Source organism: Oreochromis aureus, linkage group 3 (assembly GCF_013358895.1).
Source record: "Oreochromis aureus strain Israel breed Guangdong linkage group 3, ZZ_aureus, whole genome shotgun sequence".
Lineage (NCBI taxonomy): Eukaryota > Metazoa > Chordata > Actinopteri > Cichliformes > Cichlidae > Oreochromis > Oreochromis aureus.
In genome coordinates, this window is record NC_052944.1 from 102,095,435 (window position 1) to 102,121,786 (window position 26,352).

Consider the following 26,352-nt stretch of genomic DNA (forward strand, 5'->3'; position numbering starts at 1 on the left):
TACACACAGAGATGGATGAGCAGAGGTCACATGATGACAGAAAAAACATGGAGTTTTTGATTTATTTAGATATTTATTGATGAATGCAAACAAACCCTGACACTGAACCATCGTCCAGCTTTCACAGAACAAACCTGATCACATGACCTGCTGACCCAAACAGTGAAAAGCTCCATGGCAACAACAACAAACAGCCTCACATATGTTAACAGAGGCTGTTAGAAGCACAGAGTCTTTACAGTCGTTCTCCTGTTTGTACACAGATCTCTGCACATCTTCATCACAGTTACTCACAGACGTGCAGAGTGTGTGGATATCAAAGCTAAGTTTCCACCATGTTTGTAGTCTGTACTGGGACTCATGGAGCATCTCTCTATGAGCACTCAGTGCTTTAAACAGTGAGTCCCAGTTTAACCAGCAGCCTTCACACCACACATCACACAGACATGGAAACTTCAAACCCTCAGACTGAAGTCACTGGCAGTCTCTGGCACCAGCGACTGCGCTAACAAACATACAGCAAACAGTGAAGGTTTGATAGAGAAAGCTGGTTGGGTAATACCAAGTATGCAGCGAAGGAGGCGGGGTTACATTACTAGATGATTAAACATGAAACTATCTTGCTGATAATAATTGAAACAATTAAAGAAAATCAACGAGCTATTTATGCAACATGATTCATAATTTTAGAAACTGGAATGATTAAATTATATTGGCTGATCTGATTATTATCAGTGCTGAGCTTCATGTTCTCCCGTGTTTGTGTGCGTCCTCTCCGGTACTCCGGCTTCCTCCCACAGTCCAAACACATACAGTTAGTGGGGTCAGGTTAACTGTGAGTGGTTGTGTGTCTCTATTGTAGTATTGATCCCAATGCTGGTATTAGTACTGGATCAATAACATTGGATGGATGCGTTCAGCATGGAGCCCCTGAGCTGTGTTACAGACAAACATGAAACTGACAGGTCTGTGTCATTCACAGTCTGTAACACTTCTAAACAACAGAGGCTGACCCAAGTGCCTCAGAGCCAGGCACGCTCACATCACAGCTCTCTAAATAAGCCAGTTTCAAAATAAGAGCTGAAAGCTGTGTTTGCTTGTGTTAGCTTATTATTGTGGAGACTAACATTCAGTGATCATGTGTTCAGACTCATAATGATTACTCTCATAAATCCTGATCTTTGTATTTACTGTGTGTTGGATCAATAACTGAGATTCATCGTATCACACAGCTGTGCTGCTGCTGGGAACTGTGATGTCAGCACATCTGGAACAATACGAGGTATCTGCTACCAGACTGAGCAGGACGTGAGACCTGTGGACTGTTTAAAGCTGTCCCTCCACAGGTCACTCAGACCTGATCCACACCTCAGTGATATTCTCTGACTTCCTCAGTAGAGACAGAAACCATTCAGATCTGGGACGATCAGCTGACTGATGATGTCACACAGACTGTGTTTTTCAGGAACAGTGATTCTGATGTGAGCCTGCTAGCTGACAGCAGACCTGATGAAACCACATGTTCACATCTGTGAGGACAGACTGGACTCTTTGACTGCACCTTGGTTCTCCTCAGAGGTCTGTACAGGAGCATGTCCACCCCACTGAAGATCTCAGTCACTGTGAAACATAGAAACCTGCTTGTGTGGCCTCTGCCTCACATGTAGATGCAGCTACAGGTTTCTCTGTCAGTCAGACTGAAACAGTGTCCTGATGCTGCATCATTCAGCTCTGTGCCCCAGTCAGCATCACTGTGTCTACCAGTGTCAGTGTTTCTTTTCCTGTAACACTCAGCACAGGCTCAGCTGGTATCCAGTGTTGGACTTTCAGCTGCTGTGATAGATCCTCTAACATAGATCAGCTCTGCTACATGTTGTTAGATCAGTGCAGCTGCCTGTCATGTCCTGATGTTTCTCTGGGTCAGCAGCTTCTCCATCAGAGGTTCACATGGAGCTGATCCAGTATCTCCAGTAACTGTGTTCTGTGCCTCACTGGTTCATCCTTCTGTCTGTGTGACGTCAGTCAGATGTTGAAGTTAAACTCTGTAATCTTCACTGTGTCACAGAGTTCAGTGAGTCCCGTTATTCACAGGATCAATCAGATCATCAGAGAACAGCTGATCAGCAATCAGTGGTGCCAACAGCACCTCCTGTGGTGAGAGGATGCAATAATGCAATGTAGCATTTTTACACTGAACACTTCCAGTCATGGAAACTGTCTGTTGGATCTGTGTGACGTTGCTTTCTTGTGTTGCTTTCTTGGTTAGAGTTCCTCACAAATGTCCAGATTATTCTTCTAATGAGGCGTCGACCATGTTTTCAGTTCTTTGGAAGAAAACATCGCCTTTGCCATCCTTACTTTTCTTTGACTTCTTCAAATGCAGCTGAACTCCAGCTGGTATTTGATTGGACTTTGCAGCTGTTTCTGCTCATCAGTTCATTCCTGCAAACCTCTGAACCTGAACAACAATGATGCTGCATTGCTGGCTGATCCCAAAAGGTTGATTCTGTTCATCTGGACGTTTTCAGAAACGTTTGCTCACTGATCAGGTGACTTCTTCAGTCTCAGCTGACTGCAGCTTTACAACCTTACAAACAGCACATTTGCACAATGACTGAAACCAGCAGCACCTGATATATATGATACTAATATAATACATATACATATATAATCCATACTAATGATGAAGGAGCTGAGCTCACAGTCCATTGTTCATTCAGTGAACTACTCAGTTTATTTTGGGCCTCAGAAATGCTCACTCTGTTTGTACATCACTGATTGTCAGCAATAGACTCATTCTGCTGTGTGGACAGGAACACATGTGACATCACTTCCTGTTTGTTTGTGACTGAAGAGGAAGAAGTTTACAAGGAATCATTTAGAAGAGTTTCAAACATCAACTGATTGAATCCATGAATCTGAAAACGTGTTTGTGAGTGAAAGAGACAGACATGTACAGACTGAACTATCTGTTCAACAGTCAGAGTGTTTCTCTAACAGGAGACACTCTTTACACTCCACTCAGCACAGGGACACTGAGGAGCCAGGACCCACCATAAACCCAGGATAAAGAGTTTGAGTGAATGTGGTGTTGAAGGTGTGGAGGTGGATCAGAGTGTCAGAGGAGACTCTGTAGAAGGACAGAGTGCCAGCAGGACAGTCCACATACACTGCTACTCTGTTAGAGACAGAGGAGGAGGAGGAGGAGGAGGAGATGGATGTTTGTCTGTTATTGTGCCAAGCAGACTGAGGACCATCATCAGAGCACCACAGACTCCAGGACTGATCATTCCATCCAAACACACAGTCACTGCCTTCTTTCCTTCTGATGCTTCTGTAACTCACTGAAATATCAACCCTTCCTCTCCACTCGACCTCCCAGTAACAGCGACCAGTCAGACCATTTCTACACAGCAGCTGTTCCCAACGATCAAATCTGTCTGGATGATCAGGATATGACTGAACCTCCTCCACACGTGTCACCTTCCTGTTGTTGTCAGACAGTTGGAGCTTTGTGTTCACTGTGTTTGTGTCGATTGTGAGTTGACAGGAATCTGATGGAGAGAACAAACACAATCCAGCTGCAGTTATTGATCCATCATCTGTTCATTGATTGACACTTTGATGATGACTCCTGACATGATGAAGATGGTTGAATGTGTGCTGCTTTGTTTTCATGAATCCCATTAAAAACACACTTACACTTCCTCAGACCTGGTCTCAACCATCGGACTCCAGCAGGCTCCACCCTGAAAGGAGGAGGGGGGTCAGAGCAGCACAGTCAGCATGCACACATGGACATTACATGGCTCTCATACACACACTGTTACACACTGAGGACGGCTCAAAGCTCGGCTCCACTGTTTTATTCAAAGAAATCTACATTTATTTATCAGCACATTTAAAAACAGGTTGAGCCAAAGTGCTGCACAGAGTAGAGATAAAATAGGAAACATACACAGTAATTACTATAAAGACTCGTCAGAATTGAAAGCTACAGAGTACAAATGTGTTTCCAACCGGGTTTTAAAAATGTTGAGTGTTGCTGACGACCTGATGTGAAGGGCGACTGTTCCAGAGTTTGGCTGCAGCGATCGATAAAGCTCACCTCTGTTTTTACGTCTAGTTCTGGTCAGAAGCTGCTTATCTGCAGACCTGAGGGCTCTGCTTGGATTATTTTTGTTAAAGAGAGATAAGATGGAGCCAATCCATTCAGAGATTTAAAGACAAACAACAAGATCTGGAAGTGGATTCTACGACGTACTGGTAACCAGTGGAAAAAGCTGGTGATGGGTCGTCTAGCACAGACCCACCGCTGGAACATATTGGCATATGAGGTCTTACATGAGGTATACATGTGAACAAAGAGTACCAGTCTGTGCATAGTGTAGGTGTGTGTGTGTGTGTGTGTGTTCCAGATGTGACCCTGTGACCCCAAAGCTGGTGCTAAGAGTCCAGCGGTCCCCCTAACAAAGGGCTCTTATACTTAACCAGATACAGAGTAGGTGTCCTCCTAAACCATAAATCAGTAAGAGAAGGTACGACCGCTCTCATGACCCCAAGTTGTGTGTGCATGCCAGAGCACTCTGGCATGCACACAATCTTTTTAACAATGTGAGTTTTGCTTTATAACAATGTGAGCAGCTACTGCTAACTCACTTTAAATTAGCATTAGCTAATAACAGCAGTCTACTTAGCTTTATCCCATAAAGCTAACACACATTTGCATTATAACGATGTGAGGAGCTAATGCTAAGTATGCTGCCATTAGCAGCTAATTCTAATTAGGGGTGAATAATTATTACCAGCTAATGCTAATATCGTTTTCCCTTCCCTTTTAACAATGTGTGAGGAGTTAATGCTAAGTAGACTGCCATTAGTGGCTAAAGCTTATTTTAGGTGAACAGGAATTGGCAGCTAATGCTAATACCATATCATCTTGCTTTATAACAATGTGACCAGCTAATGCTAAGTAGGTTGCTGTTATTAGCTAATACTAATTTGAGGTGAATTACCATTTTCCGCTTATGCTAACAATGTTTTTTCTTACTTTTTAACAATATGAGTAGCTAATGTCAACACTTTTCATTCAATTTTAATTTTTCCTCTGCGATGTGAAGAGTTTAGACGCCATTAGTGGCCAATTCTAATTTTAGGTGAATAACCATTAGAAGCTAATGCTAATTCGAGGTGAGTTAGCATTATCCGCTACTGCTAACAATATTTTATCTTACTTTTTATTACATTTTAAAAATATCAGCAGCTAATGCTAACACTACTTTCATTTCAGTTAAGCCTACTTAACATTAATTAACTTTAGAATAGAATAGAATAGAATAGAATAGAATAGAATGCCTTTATTGTCACTATACAGTTGTACAATGAGATACAGAGCATCTCCTACTCAGTGTAAACATGCTTGGGGGGTACAGTTCTGCAGCGCTCAGTGTTGCCAACTTAGCGACTTTGTCGCTATATTTAGCGAGTTTTCAGACCTCTTAGCGACTTTTTTTTCTAAAAAGCGACTAGCGACAAATCTGGCGACTTTTTCTGGTGTTATTGGAGACTTATTTATGACGACTTTTTGACGTGAAAACGCGTATCGCTCTTACTCTCAACAAGCAGCGGTGCTGCCGTGGGCACCTCACCCGTGCCAAGGCGCTCACAGGCGGAGTCCTCCCCCAGCTGCTATCAGGGCAGGAGATGTTCACATCTATGCCTCCAAACGGCAAATGAATCGCGCATGAGCGAAGCCGCTGCTCCCGCACTGACTGTAACGCAGTCAGTTCTTCTTTTACTGTTATGTTGTTTTGTGGATCACAAGGTTTTAAACTACTTATAAACACACACTCACACACACAAAGTAACTCCACCAGAGTGCCAATTTTGGGTCACTTTTGCCGGTCCAAACCCGGATAAAGGAGCAGGGTTGGAATTGTGACATTAAAAAACAATAATTACTAAAAGAAATTTAATTTGTAGTTCTAAATAAATTCTAACTGCATTTAGGACGTTTTTACTCACTTTATGTCTCTTCCACGATGTTATTTCTCTCTCCAACAAACGTAGGTTACAATTACATTAGCGTGACCAATTATGCAAATTAGGCGATGACGTCATTTAGCGACTTCTAGCGACTTTTAGGACAGCCAATAGCGATTTTCCTTACTGAGGAGTTGGCAACACTGGCAGCGCTATATACATATGGACAGTATTAACATAAGGAAGAAGATGTGTATATATATATAAAATGTACAATTTACAAGCCGTAAGTAATATGTAATAAATAGTGTTATGTATGTACAGTTGAGTTATTGCACATAGAATTGGTATAAATAGTGGTGGTCCATAGAGGAAGTGGGAAGTGGGGGGCTGTGTTATCGGTGCATGTGTGAGTTCAGGGTGGTTATCGCTTTGGGGAAGAAACTGTTTTTGAGTCTGTGGGTTTTTGTGCTGATGCACCTGTAGCGCTTCCCTGAGGGAAGCAGGCTGAACATGTTGAAGCCAGGGTGGGAGCTGTCCTTGATAATGTTTGCTGCTCTGCTGAGGCAGCGGGAGGAATAAATGTACATCAGGGAGGGGAGAGGGCAGCCGATGATCTTTTGTGCTGTCTTGACCACACTCTGAAGCCTCACTCTATCTGCCTTGGTGCAGCTGCCGTACCATACCGTGATGCAGTAGGTTAGCAGGCTCTCAATGGACGAGCGGTAGAAGGTCAGCAGCAGGTTGGAGTTCAGCTTGTACTTCCGGAGGACTCTCAGGAAGTGCAGCCGCTGTTGGGCCTTCTTGATGACCGCTGAGATGTTTTCCGTCCAGGAGATGTCAGCAGAGATGAGGACACCAAGGAACCGGAAAGTGTGGACCCTCTCCACACACTCCCCGTTGATGTAGAGGGGGGCCAAGTCGGTGTTGTGTCTCCTGAAGTCAACAATGAGCTCTTTGGTTTTCTTGGTGTTCAGTGCCAGGTTGTTTTCTGAACACCATGCTGCCAACGTCAGGACTTCCTCTCTGTAGTCTGCCTCGTCTCCCTTTGAGATGAGTCCGACTACCGTGGTGTCATCAGCAAACTTGATGATGAGATTGTTGTTGTGGGTCGAACTGCAGTCGTGGGTGTAGAGAGAATACAGGAGGGGGCTCAGCATACAGCCCTGTGGGGAGCCGGTGCTCAGTGTGCGAGTGGAGGAGAGATGAGGGCCGAGTCTCACAGTCTGGGGCCGGTTTGTGAGGAAATCCTTTATCCAGGCACATGTGAGAGGAGGGAGGCCAAGAGTGACCAGTTTGTTGATGAGGATGTCCGGGATGATAGTATTAAAGGCTGAGCTGTAGTCCACAAAGAGCATTCGGACGTAGCTCTGCCGCTGCTCTAGGTGAGTCAGCACAGCGTGGAGGGCTGTGGCGATGGCGTCTTCTGTGGATCTGTTTGCACGGTATGCAAACTGGTGGGGGTCGAATTCTGGGGGGAGGTAATCCTTGATGTGCTGAAGGACTAGTCTCTTAAAGCATTTCATGATTACCGGCGTGAGGGCCACAGGGCGGTAATCATTCAGGCTGGAGATGGGAGACTTCTTCGGCACTGGGATGATTGTGGCTGATTTTAGACAGGATGGGATGGCTGCCTGATCCAGTGAGGGGTTGAAGAGTCTGGTGAAGATGAGGGTGAGCTGGTGTGCGCATGCTCTTAGTACCTTGCCAGGTACTCCGTCTGGACCGGAGTACCTCTTAATGCTTTATTAAGCATTAAGAAGTGTATGCTAAATAGGCTACCATTAGTGGCTAGTGCGAATTTTAGGTAAATAAACATTGGCAACTAATTCTAATACCATATTCTCTTGATTTATAACAATATGAGTAGCTAATGCTTATACTATTTTTCCTTCAATTTTAACAATGTGATGTGTGTTACCGTTATAAACTATTGCTAATTTGATATGAATTAGCATTATCAAATAATGCAAACTATTTTCCTTTGCATTATAACGATGTGAGGAGTTATGCTAAGTAGGCTGCCATTACTAGCTAATGCTAATTTGACGTGAATTAGCATCATCCGTTAATGCTAACTCTTTCCCCTTGCGTTATAACATTGTGAGCAGCTAATGCTAAGAAGGCTGCTGTTATTAGCTAATGCTAATTTGATGCGAGTAAGCATTATCCGATAATGCTAACACTTTTCCCTTCCCTTTTAACAATGTGAGCAGCTAGTGCTAGGTAGGCTGATGCCAGCAGCTAATGTTAATTTGATGTGAATTAGCATTATATTAGTGAGGAGTTAATGCTAAGTAGACTGCCATTAGTGGCTAATGCTAATTTTAGGTGAATAGGAATTGGCAGCTAATGCTAATACCATATTTTCTTGCTTTATAACAAAGTGACCAGCTAATGCTAAGTAGATTGCTGTTATTAGCTAATACTAATTTTAGGTGAATTAGCTTTATCCGCTTATGCTAACAATGTTTTTTCTTACTTTTTAACAATATGAGTACCTAATGTGAACACTGTTTTTCATTCAATTTTAACTTTTGGTAGCTAATGCTAACACTACATTCCCTTCAATTAAGCCTATGTAGCATTAATTAACTTCATTTACCATTAAGAAGTTAATGCTAAATAGGCTACCATTGGTGGCTAATGCCAATTTTTGGTGAATAACCATTCGCAGCTAATGCTAATACCATATTCTCTTCCTTTATAACAATAGGAGCAGCTAATGCTAGGTATGTAGGCCATTATTAGCTAATGCTAATTTGATGTGCGTTAGCATTATCCGCTACTGCTAACTATGTTTTATCTTACTTTTTATTACTTTTTAACAATTTCAGCAGCTAATGCTAACACTACTTTCATTTCAGTTAAGCCTATTTAGCATTAATTAACTTCATTTAGCATTAAGAAGTTAATGCTAAATAGGCTACCATTGGTGGCTAATGCCAATTTTTGGTGAATAACCATTCGCAGCTAATGCTAATACCATATTCTCTTCCTTTATAACAATATGAGCAGCTAATGCTAGGTATGTAGGCCATTATTAGCTAATGCTAATTTGATGTGCATTAGCATTATCCGCTACTGCTAACTATGTTTTATCTTACTTTTTATTACTTTTTAACAATTTCAGCAGCTAATGCTAACACTACTTTCATTTCAGTTAAGCCTATTTAGCATTAATTAACTTCATTTAGCATTAAGAAGTTTATGCTACATAGGCTACCATTAGTGGCCAATGCTAATTTTAGGTGAATAAGCATTGGCAACTAATGCTAATACCATATTCTCTTGATTTATAACAATGTGACCAGCTAATGCTAAGTAGGTTGCCGTTATTAGCTAATGCTAATTTATCTACTAATGCTAACAATGTTTATTCTTACATTTTAACAATATGAGCTTATACTATCGGATAATGCTAACACACATTTGCATTACAACAATGTGAGGAGTTAATGCTAAGTATGCTGCCATTAGCAGCTAATTCTAATTAGGGGTGAATAATTATTACCAGCTAATGCTAATATCGTTTTCTGCTAACTCTTTCCCTTGCATTATAACAATGTGAACAGCTAATGTTAAGAAGGCTGCTGTTATTACCTAATGCTAATTTGACGTGAGTTAGCATTATCTGATAATGCTAACACTTTTCCCTTCCCTTTATACAAGCTGTGTCCCAAAACGTCGGCTGCATCCTCCGGAGGCCGCATTTAAAGGCCGATTACGTCACAGCCCGGCGACGAAGGCTGTCCCAATTCGTCGACTCCTTCAAATGCAGCCGACAAATGCGTCCTTCATTTTCCCGAATTTGAAGGATGGGTTGGGTGTGTCCTTCCTGGCCCACCATATCCCAGAATTCATAGCGCAGTCCAGCCAAATTTCAGCTGCCAACAATGGCGGCAACTACTAAGTTTTAAAATTAGTCTTATTAATCTTTCTGGGTCACAAAATAAACTTTTAACATATTTTCAGGTGAGAAACTGGCGGTGTAAATTTCAAATATCTGCTTGGTTTATCAAGACATCGCATATTTGCAAAAGTGCGCCGACGTTTTCGGAGACGTCTGTTACCCACCCGCTTGATAGCAAACCGGGGGATTCAATGGTCGCTCGAGCCGGCGAGAGCAGCGGACTCCCGGCTACATCGTTTTCAGACCCCCGCTCTTTCGCTACTCAGGTTAAACATGATATATAAGTCACTCGGATAACTTAAAAATGTAATTGTTGCCTTTTTTCGGTGTTTTATTTGTTCCGGAGTAAATCGGTTTGGCTGAGATCAAAGTTATTAGATTATTAGATTAAATAAAACTTTATTAATCCATCGGGTGGGTTCCTCCGGGATTTTCACACAGCTGAATAAATGTCAAAAAGAAAACTGATTAAACAGAAGTGTGAGACGGTCGAGAATTTACGCCAGTGTCCTGTTATATTTTAGATAGCAAGGAGCAGAGCCGAGTTTATTAAACTCCACCGACACAGCGGTGACGCAAATCTGAAGGCTGGACCGTCCCATTTCACAGCCTCGCACTTCCGGCCTTCTCGGTCTTCGAAGGACCCGGCCCACGAAGGCCTCCGACACAGCTACAGTGTGAGCAGCTAGTGCCAGGTAGGCTGATGGTAGCAGCTAATGCTAATTTGATGTGAATTAGCATTATATTAGTGAGGAGTTAATGCTAAGTAGACTGCCATTAGTGGATAAGGCTAATTTTAGGTGAACAGGAATTGGCAGCTAATGCTAATACCATATTTTCTTGCTTTATAACAATGTGACCAGCTAATGCTAAGTAGGTTGCCGTTATTAGCTAATACTAATTTGAGGTGAATTAGCTTTATCCGCTTATGCTAACAATGTTTTTTCTTACTTTTTAACAATATGAGTAGCTAATGTGAACAATTTTTTTTCATTCAATTTTAACTTTTCCCCTAGCTAACATTTAACTAATGCTACTTTGACGTGAATTAGCATTATGCGCTAATGCTAATATTGTTTTCACTTACTTTTTAACAATGTGAGCGGCTAAGTAGGCTGCTTTTAGCAGCTTATTCTAATTAGGGGTAAAAAATTATTAGCAGGTAATGCTAATACTGTTTTCTCTTTCCTTATAACAATATGAGCAGCTAATGCTAATTTGATGTGAATTAGCATTATATTAGTGAGGGGTTAATGCTAAGTAGGCCGCCATTAGCAGCTAAAGCTAATTTGAGGTTAATCAGCATTAGTAGCTAACACTAATCCCCTTGACTCTTGTGTTATAATGATGTGACATTAATGCTAAATAGGCTGCCATGAGTGACTCTTTTCCCTTGCGTTATAACAATGTGAAGGGTTTATGCTAAGTAGGCTGCCATTAGCAGCTAAAGCTAATTTGAGGTTAATAAGCATTAGTAGCTAACACTAATCCCCTTGACTCTTGTGTTATAATGATGTGACGTTAATGCTAAATAGGCTGCCATGAGTGACTCTTTTCCCTTGCGTTATAACAATGTGAAGGGTTTATGCTAAGTAGGCTGCCATTAGCAGCTAATGCCAATACTAATGCTAATACTGTTTTCCCTTGCTTTCTACAACTTCAGCAGCTATTGCTAAGTAGGCCACTTTGCTCTGCTAAGGATTTGTGTGACCATGATAGAAACTCTGATAAGCTAATGCTGCTAAGCTAATGCTGTTTATGGGCCCTGTTAGAATCAATATTTCATTCTCATTCTGTTGTTTGAGAACAATAACAGAAAAATGTGCACTTGAGAACAAATTTATTGTGAATTCAGCTGTGAATGTAGAGTTTGTCATTATTTAAGCTTCCATTTCCAAATGTTAGCTGCTCCTGTCTGCCTCTTTGTCACGCACACAGACTGAAATGATTCACAGAATTGTTTCATCCTTCTGTCAGTGTCACTGACTGTCACTGTGACTGTGGACATACAGCATGGGAAATATACACATGGCTGACACTTTATTAGGTACACAGTGGCATCTATCTCAGGTACACCTGTGACCTAAATGTTCCTGCAAATAGACTCCTTGGAGACCCCCTACATAAATATCCATGTACTATCCAGCTAGACTAGTGTGTCTGTCCCTGAAAATATTCCTGCATGTGTGATTGTTTCCTGCAGATGACACATGAACAAACAGGAAGTACACAGGAAATGTTTCCAGCTCTTCCTCCTCTATCAGACATTCTCTCCATACCTAAGAGTGTCCAGTCTCCAGCCTGGATCCTTCTGTCCAGCCAACAGCAGCTTAATTCCTGAGTCTCCTGGATGATTGTAGCTCAGGTCCAGCTCTTTCAGCTGGGAGGGGTTGGAGCTCAGAGCTGAGGCCAGAGAAGTACAACCTTCCTCTGTGATCAGACAGCCTGACAGCCTGCAGACACACAAAACATCTCAAGCTGTTTAACAGTGTAAGGTAACAGCCTCCAATATTAGAGAGAAAGCCCCAAACATCAGACAATCCACTGTGAGCAGCACTTGGTGATGGTGGGAAGAAGAACTCCCTTTGACACCAAGATCCTCCCAGTGAAAACAGGCTCCAGGAGGAGCGTCTACCATGACTGGTTGCAGGGTGAGGGGAAAGAGAGGAGATGAGCTCAGAGAGACAAGAACAAAACACAAAGTTAAGGACATGCAGTAGTGACATATAAAAGCATCAGGAGTGAAAAGAGGGGAGTGGAGAAGAAAGCAGAGCATCATGGGAAGTCCACCAACAGCCTGAGCCTATAGCAGCATAACTAAGGGATGGTTCAGGGTCACCTGATCCAGCTCTAACTATAAGCTTTATCAAAAAGGAAAGTTTGAAGATGATCTTCAAAGTAGAGAGGGTGTCTGTCTCCTGAACTCAAACTGGGAGCTGCTTCCACACCAAGTCCAACATAGCCAGGCTTTCTTCGCTGCTTTGACAAAACCTCAAATCCCAGTCAGAGATGATGAGCATCATCACAGTGATGATCATTTCTCTGTTAACCCAGGCTTTCTGCTTCAGGATCTGTGCACGCTCACAGAACAAGGAGACCTTTAAACATCATTTCACTAAATGGATGGACTGAGCTCAGCCTACAGATGAACTGGTGCCAGAGATCATAAAGAACATCAAACAGTCAAATTCAACACTTTAGATGGAAATATGAGATTAATGCTGCAGACAATCATGAACCTGCTGAATTCATGAACATCAAGAATGCAGCGAGTGGTAAAATAAAGATTTTACCTCAGTGTTACTGTCTATTCCTAACATATTCCTAACATGATAGCGCCACTTTAGAGCTCTAAAACTGGAACTGACACATATTTAAACTCTACATGTTACTCAGTACATTCAGTTCTGACACTTGCCCACAGTCCAACAAAGGAAACATGGAGATCACATCAGTTTGTCACCAAAGTCTAATTATTAGTGCAACTTAACCTGTTATTATCTCGTTAACTCATTAACTGGTTAACACAACAATTATTTTATCGCACATTAACACAGTTTTTAAAATCATGATTATTGTGAAAGTGCTCACACACAGTGGCTATGAATATAAAAGCCATGGGTCACAGGAGGGATGTTGACCAGTGCTGGCTTGAAATGGGCGTCATTATGCGTCTCAACCAATGAGAGCATTGAGGGTGGGCCTAATACTACTGCAGCGCTCACATGACTCAGAACAGAAAGAAAGGGGCGGGGACAGAAACATGGAGACAGGTACAGATCTTTGACATGGACATGTTCATTTTAAACTGTTCCAGAGGGCAGTGTTGATACAACTAAAGCTATCTGGAAGCAAAGTTGAGCTTTTTATCGTCGGAGTACTTCATGTCTGAAGTATCACTTTAATGCATTACACACTGTTGATTGAAGAAGTTGGTCTGAGGAACGTTCTTAGGACCAACAAATGACGGCATGTATGAGCCTCAAGACGCACCATAACAAGAAGAATACATGAGCTGTAGAAAAAGGAGAGAGTAAGAAGGCCACGGTGTTACAACATGAACCTGCTGTTGGTCTCTCTGGAGACTACTGGACATAGCTGGGTAACCATGGTTACCTGGGAGTTACAGAAACGTGCAGAACATGTGATTCATGTTGCACAGCAGTGGGACATTTGAAATAAAGTCAGCACACTCAGTACAGATAGTGCATCAAATATGATGCTGCTGCCAGACGTCTGCCTTTGAACACGTCCCTGCATCGCGCACAACACCAAGGTTGCCATGGCAATCACAGCTGACAGGGACAAAGTCCACAGCTGGAACCCTGCAGGTATATTTAACATGATGTATTTCTCAGTGTGCTGTCTGTGTGTGAGAGACAAACAGCCTCTGTATGTAGAGGACATGTTTGTGTATATAAGTACATGAATGCTCTACGTCATTTGAATCTTTGATTCTTGTTTCTGTTGCAGGTCTGTGACTGAACTTCTGGGAGGAGAAAAGTTGGTTTCATGCTCTGTGATTCTGTGTTTTGTCATCTCTCTCAGGTGATAGAGAGCTTAGATGATGACCCCGCCTACGTGGTCAAATTCAAGTCTACATTCAGACCAGACCTGGAGACACACAAGCAAAATGCCAACATTGTATATGTGAAAACTGCTGCTGCACTGGAGCCAGATTCAAGGAGCTCAAGTGTTTACCCAGATCTTACTGAACTTACTGAAGGAACAGAGGGTTGTTGGAGGGAAACCTGTGGAAGCAACAACATCCGAGCCACCAGAGAAAAAGTTCGCCCTATTGGTGCTTCATCAGAGTGTGATTGTGAACAGGAGGAAGACTCAGCTGAGAGCAGTGTGGTGGATACAGAGCAGAGCCCACCATCAGTACAGAGGCCTGTCCATTAGAGTGCTGCTCCAAACATGCAGCACAAGTACTTGGCCACAGTTGCAACATCTGTACATGTCAGGAAGTGCTGTGTGGACCCAAAATGTAGGCTCTCAAACTCAAAATCACAGCTTTATTGGCTGGCAAGAAAGATCCATGCAAAACAAAACTACACTGGGAAATTATTAGTCTAAACTCACGGGGAAACACAGGGAGGTTCACACAGCATGAGGGACGACGCAACACGGAACAGAGGGAGACTCTGACATAAATACACAGAAGGTAATGAGGGAAGTGGAAGCACACGGCTGAGGATAATTACATGGGACAGGAAGGGAAGGACACAGAAACTGAAAGTGCTGACACCATGCACGACCCTTCAACGCAACACAGGAAGTACACAGAGGCAACCTGGAGGGAGAGAGAACAAGGAGCAGCACATGACGGGGTGAAGAAAACTAGAACTAACGTCACAGTTTGTTGGGTTTATATTTTATTATTGTCATTTGTATTGAGAAACATGTAATCATCTGTGTTTAGAAGTATATAGTTGATGGCATATTGAAAGAATGTCTCATCCTAGGAGGTCTGTAACAACTCTGTGTAGCATGAAGAGGGGAGTGCGTTCACTCCTCTTCAGAGTGTTCTGGCATAGATCACACACCTCCTAGGAGAGGTCGTATCTTCTCTTGCTGATATATGGTATAGCAAACACATGTATATCTGTTTGAGTCTAAGAGCCTTTTGTTCAGATGTACCGCTAGACTCCTGGCACCAGCTTTGGGGAGTCTTCACGGGGTCACATCTTGACCCCACACACACACACACACACACACACACACACACACACACAGAGAGAGACAAGGTATTCTTTGTCCACATGTATACCTATGTAAGATGTTATATGTTAATGACCCTATGCATATTCATGTAACCACAATAAAAGGAGTGCTATGGGGAACCTGGCTGAGTCTGACGGTGGTCAAGTGGGTGGAACGACACTTGGCTCCAGACAGGCCTCCTCATGCATGAGTAACACAAAGAACGTTGCCTACTTGTGTCTTGTTCTTTGCTGTGTAGCAAATTGTCCTGAACGTTCCAGCGAATAGGTTTATGTTACGAACCTACCACAGTTACACAAGGGAGACACAGAGGGCCACTACATGAGGACAATCTACTAAACAATAAAGAAACAGAAAATCTTAAGAATATGAATGAACTTAATACAGAATATCAAAACTGAAAACATCAGGTCAGAAGTCCTGGGACCATGACAGTACCTGTGAAAGGTTGTTCTCTGTTGCTGCTCATATTGTACAGAAGAAGAGAGTTTCTTTATCATCAGAAAATGTCAATGAGCTTGTGTGTCTTAGCAGCTGGCTCGGTGCAGAGGAGGAAGAAAATGTCAAGTCAGTGGAAGATAAATGCAGTTCATGTTGTCAACTCAACCTGGACGACTGAAAGTGTTTTTCTTTGTCTTGTTTCTGACTGAGATTCTCCAAAGGAAATCCAGTACAAACACACACTTCACACACTCAAAGTCCCTGCACAGTAAATGAGCTGATGAGCGTTTGTGCTGCTACCTGATAACAGAAAAATAGTTCTGCTGGTTCCTGTTCTGAAAACACACATTTATAAATGTTCACTTGCTGCTGATCAAAGGTTCCTGTTATAATGTTATGATGGTGTCTCTGGACTCTGAGGGGAACTTTGTTTGGAACAAACTAGATCAAATGTTAACGTCCTGGCAGAGGCAAAGTACTTTGATTTGATATTTGATTTGATCAGATTCATGTTTCAGCTCAGATTGACAGAAATACTTGAACTGCTACTGTGTTAAAGGGAATACTGCTGTTAAAAGCACCTGATTTGTTTCTGCACACTGAATGTTGCACTTCTCATACTGCAGTACTTTTAAAATAAGTACACAATACACTACTTTTGAACTCATGATTGAATGTTGCTGTAACAATGCCATTAATGGTGATTCAAAGTGTTCATGGTTGCTCAGCACAACAAATGATTGTACAAGTGTGACTGATCCACTTTCTAATGTGTGTGTAGCCCACACTGTGTGTCACTGTGTCACAGGTGAGTCTGTGTATCCAGGTTCTATGAGGAGAACAGGATATAGTGACTGAGTCCAGCAGCTTAAACTCTGACTCCATCCTCCATTTAAATAACTCACACCAACAACTGAATAGCTTTGCCTTTGTGTAGCTGACACTTCATTTTAATGTCCTTCTATTCTGGTTCATCTGGTTTCAGTTTCTATAAGCACACAGGTTTCATCAGTGACTCTGTGACCTCAGTAATCTTTGCTGGGCCTTAATGCTCTGAACAAAGCTGCACATCACAAGACTAAATAGAAATGAATCAGTCTTTCATTTCTCACTGATGTTTGACTTCAGCTCTGAATGTCCCACCATAACCCATGGAAAGAATTACTGTCCATCCAGGCTCCTGAACATGAAGCTGATGAAGGTGGAGTATTGTGAGGGCTGATGGAGATGATGATGAGGAATCCAGGAGCAGTGGATGAAAGGCAGCATCAGCATGAAGGATCAGTGTGAGAATACATCATCATCCACAAAGAACACCAGTCTGAGTGTCTGACGCTCTTGTTAGAAAGATGCAGTCCCAGCAGTTAGCTTGTCTGCTAGTTAGCTGAGAGCTAACTCACTTGTACATTGAATACCAAACTCTGTAAACCAGGGGTGTCAAACATATGGCCCGTGGGCCAAATCCAGCCCTGGATTTCATATGTCAAATATTGATGAATTTTCAGGCTTGCAGATAATCAATGTGAGCACGACTGAGATTTTATTCTGATGAGCAAACCATGTGGCCAAACACTAAGAGACAGACTGGGATCATACCATTATGTGAAAGAAGACGGAAATGTTCCATAGACAGCAAAGGTAGTGGTATAGACCAGGTACACAGAGAAATGGGGAGCTGTATTGAAATGCAAGCGTGTCAGGAAAGAGTGAAAAGGCAAAATGAGCAGCATCTGGCTGCATTTCAGTGATATTGGAGACCACAAAGCTGAGTGCAGAATTTATATAGGAGATATACAGGAGACGCTGAGAGCAGAACTGATAAAATTAGGAGCTGGATAAAGTGATACCCATTTTTATTTCCACCCATTTTCTATTGTGAAGGACAAATGTTTTCAAACTTGTCCAGGTCTTAAACCTTACGTGTGTTCTTTCTAATAGCAGTAAATGGATAAAAATAAGGCTTTTATGAAAACACTGAATACAAATTGGTGCCTTTAAAAAGACTAAATGTACATTTCAGTATTGAATACATAAAATAAACTATATATAAAGTGTGTCTGAATGGCAGAGATGCAGAAATATATGCATATGGCACTGTGTCTCAGTGTCTGAATGAGTCTCACAGACCTGAATGTGCTCTTGAAGCCATTTATAATTATAACGTAATTCTTTACTCGTTTGATCTGCTACTTACCACCAGCAACCAGACGTAGAAGGTTTTGAACTTTTAACTATATTTTCTTAAGTTTTACAACTTTTCTTACTGTTAAAAACCTCGTTATGGCCATTCATGCTATACAAAGTAATTAGACATGTGTGGTATCTACAGAAATGTCAGAATCTCAGCTAAAAGTTCACAAAACCATCTCAACAACCACCAAACAGCTAAAACAGCAGGTGAACAGATTACACAAAAAAGATGTAAACACAAATCCCCCTGATCATCTGTTTTTTAAACATGAAGTGTAGTTTTGGACGTTCATTTACTGCTGGTTCAGTGAATTTTGGTTGGACAGTGATGAAACCTGCAGTCTCAGAATCTGTGAGAAGTCTGCTTTCAGCACGCAACAGCATTGTTGTGTTGTGTGCTGTGGATTCACCTCTGCAAACTCATCACTGTTTTACCATCATGTTTCTACTTACACAATAACAAAGGAAGCAGTTCCCAGGAACTACTCCCTGTCTTGTTAACATAAGAGTATGTTGCCCTTCAAAACACCTCCACTTCTCCTCTTATTAGAGGGCTGCCTTATTATTAATCTGCTAATTCTGTCAGTTGATGAAAAAACATCTCACCTGAGAGTTTCCAGTGTACAGTGTGGACTCTTCAGTCCTTCAGACAGAAGCTTCACACCTGAATCCTTCAGGTTAATGTTACTCAGGTCCAGCTCTCTCAGATTAGAGGTCTGAGAGCTGAGAGCTGAGGACAGAGCTTCACAGCTTCTCTCTGACAGGTCACAGAGACTCAGTCTGAAAAATAACAGATAAACAATTACAAAAATAAAACACTTATGTTGAAATGTAATGAGATACTATTATATTTAGCAATATTTAATCTTGTTTTTGTCAGGAAACTGAACACTTATGCAGAGCAACATGTGGAGAGAATCAGAGGAGAAGAAGTGAAGAGAGAACAGCAGTAAAACAACACTGAATTGTTCAGTGTGCTTTTGATGTCAACAAAATGTGTCAAATTTCTTTATTTTGTATTTGTTTTAGTAGAATTGATGATTATCACTTAGATAACAACCACAGGTCAGGTCTAAATTGCACTTTGGTAACAGTTACACCCAGAAATATTTCAGAAATGTGGACAATTTGTGCTCCAATGTATTCAGTATTGAACGAACTGAATACCGATGATCACTTAATATTTTTGATATTTTATTTGAATTGTTCCACCTGATCTGTGTTAACTAGAATAAACATTTAAAAACTAAAGCTATGATCACATATTTACTTACAGAGCTTTGTTTGAGGCTTTGACCACTGGCAGCAGCCTCAGAAGAGCTTTTTTAAAGGCTCATGTTCTCACTTAGATCATCTATTTCTACTTACATTTCTTTCTTTCTTACTTTGAAAACAGGAACTTTTTTCCCCAAAAATCAGCCCTGGATTAGTAAATCACTCAACCATCTTCTCAGTCAGAAGAAACTGTCTTGTTATGAGGGAGAGAAGAAAAAGATCGAGGCACAGGAACTTGTCGAAAGAGAGATAAAGCAGCTAAAATCAGGTCTAAAAGTAAAGCAGAGGATGAGTTGAATAAAGGACACTCAAGGCTGGCTTAGAAAGGAATGAAGTCCATGGTGGGGATGCAGAACAAGGACAAAAGATGAATGTGATGCTGAGTCAGCAGAAGACTTGGACTCATTTAATTCCAGCTTTGATATCATTGATTTCAATGAAGAGCTTTGTGATTTTAGGAAAGAGCTGGTAGCTCTGTGAGTGACACTGATGAGGTGTCTGTGAAGGTTCTCAGTCATCTAAAGAGCTTAGAAAAAAAGGCATCTGGACTTCTTTAAGTTTCTTGAAGACGTTTCACCTCTCATCCAAGAAGCTTCTTTATTTCTAGGGTGTGAAAATGGGTGTAGGTCACAATCAGCAAAGGTTTTGGGTGAGCTCATTGTGAAACCTAGCCCCACCCTATCATGTGATTTCTTGAGGTTAACCTCTGTACAAAGAGACTTCAGCCATATGAGTGAATGAGAGCACACACAGGACACTCTGATGTCTGAATGTGTGTGATTCAGTGAAAAAGAGGATTGTACTGGATATACTGTGACTCACAGAGTTTAAAGAAAAAGGTGTTTGGATTAACCCTTTAAGACCTACCATAGAACCAAGTCCGCTAGAGCTTATCTTTATATTTTCACATACTGTAGTGCCATTTTTGGGAGCATTTCAAGTTGCTATACATCAATACAACCATTATAGCCCAAATTTTAATAGTATGTATGCTTTAAGTCCATAGTAACTACATAAATTGCAAAAAAGTGCAATAAACTACAAAAAAAAATTGAAAATCATTTTTGTTTTGTTTTTTACATTTACATATATTTCTAGTTAGAGAAATTTAAGAGGTTTATCCCTCAAAATTGTAAATACAAAAAAGTTGCAAAATAGTTTACAACAACAGGACATTTATCTGTCTTCATAGTTTTATTTTTGAAATACACCAATTTCTATATACTGCAGAAAAAATGGAAATAAATATTATAATCCAAATTTGCAAAAAAAAGCATATGCATCAAAATAAACTATTTCCAGCAGTGCAGTTTGAGTTCTAAGTATCCCAGAAACGATACAGAAAGTCATAAAGTAAAAAATAACTTTTAAAAACACCACTATAGGCTTATAAGGCCCTGGAGGTAAAAAAAAGACCCCTACATTTTCCACAAAAATAACATCACTTCCGGTTTCGGGCAGGTAATGGCAGACATGCGATAGTTCGCACTGACGTCTACTCCAACGTAGGAAGTGTTACGAACAGCTGATCGGATCGGCAAAGCGTGTTTCTGGAAGATTATTATGTTTTTGTTGCTACAAGTGCTTTTTCGGGCGATGGGGCGATCGTGGCTCAAGAGTTGGGAGTTCGCCTTGTAATCGGAAGGTTGCCGGTTCGAGCACCGGCTCGGACAGTCATGGTCGTTGTGTCCTTGGGCAAGACACTTCACCCGTTGCCTACTGGTGGTGGTCAGAGGGCCCAATGGCGCCAGTGTCTGGCAGCCTCGCCTCTGTCAGTGCGCTCCAGGGTGGCTGTGGCTACAATGTAGCTTGCCATCACCAGTGTGTGAATGTGTGTGTGAATGGGTGGATGACTGGATATGTAAAGCGCTTTGGGGTCCTTAGGGACTAGTAAAGCGCTTTACAAATACAGGCCATTTACCATTTTTATGCAATTTTTGCAAAGCTATATGTGGAAGGAAACCATGACCTAGGACAAGCTGATGGCATAAGATGCAAGTACAACTCCTCCGGTTTCATATGCAAAAAATTTTTTTAAAAAAATACTGCGCTAACTTACGTGGTTCCAGTTCTACAGGGATTAAAAATAGTTACGCAAAATGGAGTGTGCCCGCTCCGACCGGTCTTACGGTGTGTTCACACCGAACGCGATAGAGGCGGCCAGAGCGTCAGGTTTACATGTAAAGTCAATGGAAAAGCGCGATGACACGCGATTGCGCGTCCGGCGAAAATTCGGAAGCAGATTTGCGTCGCAAAAACGCCAAAACGCCTGAAACGCGCGTCAGTGTAGCGCGTGGGGCACGTTTGACTCGCGAAGAAAACCACGCTCGTGAGTTTCTGTGTTGCATTTTGTGCATACGCGTGTTTCGCCTCTACCGCTCGAGTTGGAAAAATTTGAACTCCAGCGTCAAATCGCGCCGCGTCAACCAATCAGGAGCCTTGTGACGTGGCTGTAACCAGATCAAAGGGGCAGATCAAACCAAAGCCCTTCATTCTTCAATGGAGGGAAGGCTAATCAACGCCGTAGCAAACAACCCGGAGCTGTACGACACCAGCTGCTTTCTGTACCGAGACAGGAATATAAAGGACCGAGCTTGGTGGAAGATATGTGAAGAGATCGGGCAACCTGGTAAGTTCATTAATTTCTCTTTTTACATTTTTCACTGACCCGAGGAAGCCGCACAAAAGCTAGCAAGCCACCGCTATTTTCCCACTGATGTACAAATACTGTTCTGCTGTTATGCATGTTGTCATATAGGAATATATTTTGTTTATTAATAAACAGCACACAGTGGTCCCGCTCATCCGTCACTGCCTCGCTTTTTCGCTGATTTTTTTTTTTTTTTTTTTGCACAGTACAGCATTGCATTCTGCAGCCTGATTGACAAATCTCCTCCGTGCTGTGTCTCCTGCGCTTGTCAAATTTATCATGTTTTGTTTTTATAACCATCACGTCCAATAGATAAAACAGCACAAAAACACCCATAACTATGACCCTCATTCGAAATAGACACCTGCACCGCGAGGAAAAAGGCGCACAAAGTGGCAGGCAGATGAAGACAAAACACGGCATAATACTTTTACGTTTTGCAATCTACAAAGGTTTGCACTTTGATAATCAACTTGTGAGAACTGTGACTAATGTTCATGTGTGTGGGGAAAAAAGTGTATAAAGTGCGTAGCGAGGGGCTAGTTATTCTGACAACCCCTGCTGCAATAAATGAGGGACCACTGTATATACTTTCTCTATGATTATTGTATTCAACCTGTTAACATTTAATATTGTCTTGACAGAACCAGCTGATTCTGCAGCAGAGCATCCCCTGTTGCTTCTCCTTGCTCCCCAGTCCCTGAGCTCCTGCTGCTGCACCCACAGGTATGCAATTGTAGCATCAGATGTACAGCAGCACTGATATTCTTTTACTCGGTGGGATTCCCTACCTTTACTAAATATCTACAACTAATCTGATTATATCCTGGTTTTTTTTGTTGTTGTTTTTCAATGTTGAAATTAAAATCTAGTAGCAGCCTTCTCATTTCTTTGTGTTTTGTGCTGTTTTACAGGCCCAGAGAGGAGGACAGCTCCGAGGCAGATGAGGGACTGGTCCCAGGACGGTCCATCGGTGGTGGAGCTGGCCATCCTGGTGTCCCTGAAGAGGCCACACCAGTCTCCAACGGAGCATTTCCTCCTCAGCCTTGTTCCTGCTCTGGAGAGCAGCTGGGTCCTTTTTATCCCTGTCTCTCTGTAAATACTTATATTTTATATATTTATGTTCAATATTTTTCTGTTTGAGAATTTTAATATTATTTCAAATAAATTTTTATAATGACTAATGTCTCAGTTCTACTACACAGCAAATGTTGGCACACGACTTGACACATGTAGAATTTATTTCATATTATACTAATGACAGAATATACTAATACAGTGGGATGCAAAAGTTTGGACAACCTTGTTAATAGCCAGTATTTTCCTGTATAAATCGTTGGTTGTTACAATAAAAAATGTCAGTTAAATATATCATACAGGAGACACACACAGTGATATTTGAGAAGTGAAAAGACGTTTACTGGATTTACAAAAAGTGTGCAATAATTGTTTAAACAAAATCAAGCAGGTGCATAAATTTGGGCACCACAAAAAAAGAAATTGAATAATATTTAGTGTATATCAATGTGTGTGTCTCCTATACAATATATGGGGGGCCTTTGTCTGGACGTGCTTCCCATCCAGAGCTGCACAGCAGAGAGGGAAGTTCCAGCGCTCCTGGAATCCCTCTGTGATGGACCGCCAGTCTCCAGGTGAAGGCACAGCCATGAAGTCGTCCACTAGACAGTCCCAGATGGCCGTCGCTACCTGGGGGGTGATCTGGCACACTGTGGACACACCGACTCTGAAACTGAACGCAATGGTCCTGAAGGAGTCCCCGGTGGCAAGGGACCTGGACAAAATTGTTCAAAATTAGTATTATGTGTACTGCAGTTACAAAATACATTATTCAAATTCCAAAATACTTTTGTGATGTCAGATTTAAATTACAAAACGTAAAACTTACATAAAACATTATGTAATTATAAGGATAATTACATAACATGTATTAGATATAATATAAAACAGTCAGTTGTGTTTTGTTTTAACTTTAACATATCATAATTTGATTGGTAACAACTTTTAGCCCTACAGTGTGTCAATCACTCATAATTCCTAGACATGTCAATCAGGTAGGAATGAAGTAAGACATTAATAGAAATAAAAAGAGAAAGAAAGTAAAAAAGAAATAAAGAGTTGTATGTTGACATGTAGCCCTTTCCTTGCTTAAATCATTGTTAATATTTTTGAAAAATTAACCTGTGATAAGACTGCTTATCAAGATAGAATATGCTAGATAGAACCATATAACTAAAGATGAACCAAACTGTTCACAATTTTATCTAGCTCTCAGTTATAAAAAAAAAAAGAGTGAGTATCACTACAAAGATTACCAACAGTGGTCCTCATACCACAGTTTGATATCAGCAAACACTGAGAGCATACATTGATAGACACCACAGCCATGCTATCATTGCTAACACTGATAACAGCATAAATCGAATTAAATCGGGACTTGATGAGACCTTTCGAGTATCACTAGAAATATTATACACAGTCGTCTCCATACCACAGTTTGCTATCAGTAAACACCGACGGCATTCACTGTTAGCATACCACATCCATGTTAGCAGTGTATAAACGATAGTTTAGCATATATTAGCACAGGTATCAATAAAGGACTACCGTATTAAACACTTTTACTAACCACAGGCAGATGGACAGACGCTCTGCAGGTGGGATTGAGCGCCTGTAGTTGGTGTCTAGGCGGGCGATTCTGGGACCGACGCGGGACAGCAGGTCCTCAAACTGGGTGAGTGAAAGACGGTGGTACCGCTGAAATCGGCCGTCATCCAGGCGCAGCTCCTGGAGCAAGTGGTGAAACTCACCAAACTGCTCACGCCTCTGGAGGACCTGATGGACCCAGGTACGGCGAGGACGTCCTTAACGCCGCTGCTCTGCTCTCCACAGTAAATAGAGGAGGGAGACTCTCTCTTCAAACGCTAACTCGACAGCTGCCATCTAGCAAAGATACTGTCTGGCACAACTTCCTCCCACATCCCTCCCACATTTCCGGTTGGATTTTTCTTGGACACGCGTTGAGGTGCGAATGTGCACGCGTCAAATTAGGGGCGTTTGGGGCATTTTCGCTCGCGCCTATCGCGTTCGGTGTGAACACACCGTTAAAGGGTTAAAACGGATTGTGCTAAAGTGAACGTGCTAGTTTCAAGGTTTTTCCTGTGGATTATAACTTTAAGAAGATGTGACATTTATCAAGGAATCCTGCCCTCCGGATTATTTCCATGAACACTGAGCTGGAACACATCTACAGTGCTGGAAGTGCCCATCTCACCACCAACCTCTCTGTGCACATTCACTTTTTAACCCTTTGTGAAACAATAAAGGTTTAAATCTGAGTATTTTTCTATGTTAGTGCAAACACCTCTAATAGGTTGGTTTAGTCTTTCCAAGTCATAACTTCCCTTGGAGTCTGCGGTCCAGGCTCCTAAAATCATCCTAGTTTAACAAGCACTAAAATCTAGAGGAGAGCTGCACTAACAAGATCTGACCTGCAAGGATACTCAGGTTTCTCCAGAAGCTGATTCTGTTCATCTGGACGTAGCGTTTTGTGGGAGAAAAATTTTGTCATTGATCAAAGTGACTTCTTCAGTCTCAGCTGACTGCAGGTTTCAATCTTATAAACAGTACATTTGCATAATGACTGACACCAGCCCACTGAAGGAACAATGTGCTGTGAGGTCAGTTCCTTAATCTTAATTATGCAAATTCTCATGACCATTGATCAACAACCACTGACCAGATACTCATGTTTATTTGTACCAGGACAAGCAGGGAAGACATCAACTCTGTCAGGCTGCCTGAGTCCGCTCACCCACATCAGCTCAGAACTCTGCATTATCTACTGAGTCAGACTCAGAGGATCAGGGATCAGAAGTTCTACAAGGAGTAGAACCAGACTTCCTGCATAGAGGTGTGTGGGCCTACTGATCCACAGTGTCAGCACAACTTTCACATCATATTCACAACTAAAACATGGTGACTGACCTCAGAGTTTTAAATTGACATCGTGGATTCTCCAGAAGAACACACAGCTGCTTCACTCCTGAATCCTGCAGGTTGTTGTAGGTTCCACTCAGGTCCAGCACTCTGGGATACGAGGGGTTGGACTTCAGCGCTGCTGCCAGGTAATCACAGCTGATCTCTGACAAACCAC

The 26,352-nt window shown here is 41.8% G+C and overlaps 1 protein-coding gene across 1 annotated transcript in view; it reads right to left on the reverse strand.

Annotated features, from left to right (window-relative positions):
- LOC120434875 (NLR family CARD domain-containing protein 3-like) overlaps positions 1–26,352 on the reverse strand; it is a 156,104-nt gene that overhangs the window by 63,211 nt on the left and 66,541 nt on the right. Inside the window, exon 8 of the mRNA XM_039603420.1 lies at positions 18,860–19,033. Within this exon, the coding sequence (XP_039459354.1) occupies positions 18,860–19,033 (174 nt within the window). The remainder of the gene's footprint in view (positions 1–18,859; positions 19,034–26,352) is intronic.